Source organism: Bubalus kerabau, chromosome 10 (genome assembly GCF_029407905.1).
Source record: "Bubalus kerabau isolate K-KA32 ecotype Philippines breed swamp buffalo chromosome 10, PCC_UOA_SB_1v2, whole genome shotgun sequence".
NCBI classification, from domain to species: Eukaryota; Metazoa; Chordata; class Mammalia; order Artiodactyla; family Bovidae; genus Bubalus; species Bubalus kerabau.
The window spans coordinates 32995922-32998950 of NC_073633.1; the positions used below are offsets into that span (position 1 = coordinate 32995922).

Sequence of the window (3029 nt, forward strand, 5' to 3'; positions counted from 1 at the left end):
AGTTTCACTAATTATGAATACTGAGGTGTGTGTATATATAAATGCCCACATTAAAAGCAAAACATTGAGATCCATTTTTTCTGTTGTTGGATTTCCATTGCCCCTTCAGTTCCAGGTCTGAGACTTTTTGTGCATTCATGCACCTTTATTTTATAAGTCCTTTACAATTTATGCTCCTGCCTCCCCCCTTTTCAACTCAATCCAGATTTTAGCTGCATGTGTACATATTATGGGGACAGGAGGGCTTGACACAGAGATGCACAGTCAAGAAGAATATATGTTCCATGTGGTAATAGTGTATTCCCTGCAAAAATGGGTAAAACCTGGAGAGGTTATGTGCTGTGCTTAGTTGCTCACTCTGACTCTTTGCAACACCAGGGACTGTAGCCCACCAGGCTCCTCTGTCCATGGGGATTCTCAGGCAAGAATACCGGAGTGGGTTGCCATGTCCTTCTCCAGGGGATCTTCCCAACCCAGGGGTTGAACCCAGGTCTCCCACATTGCAGGCAGATTCTTTACTGTCTGAGCCACCAGGAAAGCCAGAGAGGTTATGTAGTACCCCACATTATTGTCAGAAAAGAGTTGGCCGTAGCACCAGATCACAGACATAGGAAGTTTGAAGCAAAGAGATAATAACTATAAAAGGGGCTATGGGAGGGGGAGGGACAGGAGAGGATTAGTTATTCTAGGACAACTGTGCCATGAGTGTGCATTCTTCATCCCCAGCAAATTCTAAAAGTAGGATTCCAATAGCTATAACCAAGCTATCTCATGAACCTCAGAAATTGAGAAGAGTCTGGAGCAGTAAATCAAATTGACTTCCTTAAGTTCCTTGACTTCCCTTATCAAAACCTCCCCCCCACACACACACCAATCCCACCTTGCACATCTTGGCCATGTCCTGGCTGCTAATCACACTACTTTGTATTTCACCTATTTTTCTAAGTGCCCATGCAGATACCCTGTGCTATGAATACCCATTCTACCCTTTCCTTGGACCTAGCATACTCTAGAGTCAGCCCTATGCCCCATGCCTGGTTCTCTCACACTCACCTCCACTCCATGGGCTTTGTGTGAATTGCAAATATGATTGTAGATAGTAATATAAAATGATTCAGGACACATATTATGTGCCTAAGATGAAGTGAGGTTAAGAAATGACACAACTTGAAAGGCTGAAGAACTGTTTTATGAATAATAAAAATAGAACCAGTGTGTTCTGGCAAATCCATCTCCCCCTCCTTTCTTTTTCTCTTTGTTGTGCATTATACCACCTTCCCTTTCCCTCTCAATCTTTGCCATGTACATCTACTATGTTACCATGTTTGTTATTTGTAGATAAGTAGTCTACATCTCTTATTTGTAGATGAGTAGTCCTGGGGGCTGTGGTAAAAGGGATATTGCATGTGGAAGTGACTCAACTGCTTTAGGTGGCCACAGGTAAAATACTTATTTAATGAAAATATGGTCCTGAGAGGAAAATGAAAAGATCTAAAGTCTTTACAGTTTGACTATCCTTGAATAATTAATCATTATAATATGGATAATTATTAATATTCTTATGTTAGTTTCCTTTTGCTTTATCTGGAAACATTACAGCTGGTAAATCAACTGACAGAATGAATCACTCTGTGGTGTCAGAGTTTGTATTCCTGGGACTCACCAACTCCTGGGAGATCCAACTTCTCCTCTTTGTGTTCTCTTCTGTTTTTTATATGGCAAGCATATTGGGAAACTCCCTCATTTTGCTCACTGTTACAATGAACCCTCATTTACACTCGCCCATGTACTTTCTATTGGCCAACCTCTCCTTCATTGACCTGGGAGTTTCTTCTGTCATCTCTCCAAAGATGATTTATGACCTTTTCAGAAAACATAAAGTCATCTCCTTTGGAGGCTGCATCGCACAAATCTTCTTCATCCATATCATTGGTGGTGTGGAGATGGTGCTTCTTATTGCCATGGCCTTTGACAGATATATTGCCATATGTAAGCCTCTCCACTATTTCACTATTATGAGTCAAAAAAAGTGTATTTTGCTCATGGTTGCTGCATGGATAATTGGCTTGATTCACTCTATCGTTCAACTGGTTTTTGTTGCAAAATTGCCATTCTGTGGCCCTAATACAATAGACAGCTTTTACTGTGATTTTCCTCGATTTATCAAACTTGCCTGCACAGATACCTACAGGCTGGAGTTCATGGTCACAGCCAACAGTGGATTTATATCCCTAGGATCATTCTTCATATTGATTGTCTCCTACATTTTTATCCTCATCACTGTTCGGAAACACTCTTCAGGTAGCTCATCTAAGGCCCTCTCCACTTTGTCAACTCATGTCATGGTGGTGATTTTGTTCTTCGGTCCTTGCATCTTTGTTTACATCTGGCCTCACCCCACATCACACCTAGACAAATTCCTTGCTGTTTTTGATGCAGTTCTCACTCCTTTTTTCAATTCAATCATCTATACATTCAGGAACAAAGAAATGAAAATGGCAATGAGGAAACTATGCAGTCACTTTATTATTTATAGAAGAATTTCTTAAATGCCAAAAGTATTATGAAGTATCTTTACTGACTTGAAGTAAAATTTAATTTCTATCATTTTAATATCAGATGTTTCCAAGTTTTTTATTTACATTTAAGTGTCTCAGATTAAAATGGCATTATTCTTTTAAAAATGTTAACTGAGAAATTGTGTTGCTGCCTCTGGTTGGAGGAAGCATGTGGTATGGTAAATAGTGTCTCCTGGAGAAGGCCAAATGCTTGTCTCTGAGGAGACATTACCTTGATGAATTTACTATGGTTTAGACTTCAAAATTGAGTCTCTTCAGTATCAGAGTGGGTTACATAAGGGAATGCTGATTGACACTAAGTAAATCGATAATAGATGAAACTGTATACCTCTAGATGCCCATTTATTAGTTTGCCACACACACAAAAAAAAAAAATCAGTCAAGTGGCCTGAATTTCCACTTAGGTGTAACTCATTTTTACACTGTAGGAAAATTTGGGGGTAGTCGAAT

At 39.6% G+C, this 3029-nt stretch overlaps 1 protein-coding gene across 1 annotated transcript; it reads left to right on the forward strand.

Moving 5' to 3' along the window:
* The first annotated feature begins 1598 nt into the window (after positions 1-1598).
* LOC129621153 (olfactory receptor 4F3/4F16/4F29-like) lies at positions 1599-2549 on the forward strand. The gene has a single exon (XM_055537233.1). The coding sequence runs from the start codon at positions 1620-1622 to the stop codon at positions 2547-2549; it is 930 nt and encodes a 309-aa protein (XP_055393208.1). The 5' UTR covers positions 1599-1619.
* The last annotated feature ends 480 nt before the right edge of the window (positions 2550-3029 follow it).

What these genes read in the sequence shown, in the direction of transcription:
- LOC129621153 (XM_055537233.1), top strand. Translation starts at nt 1,620, where the DNA reads ATGAATCACTCTGTGGTGTCAGAGTTTGTATTCCTGGGACTCACCAAC.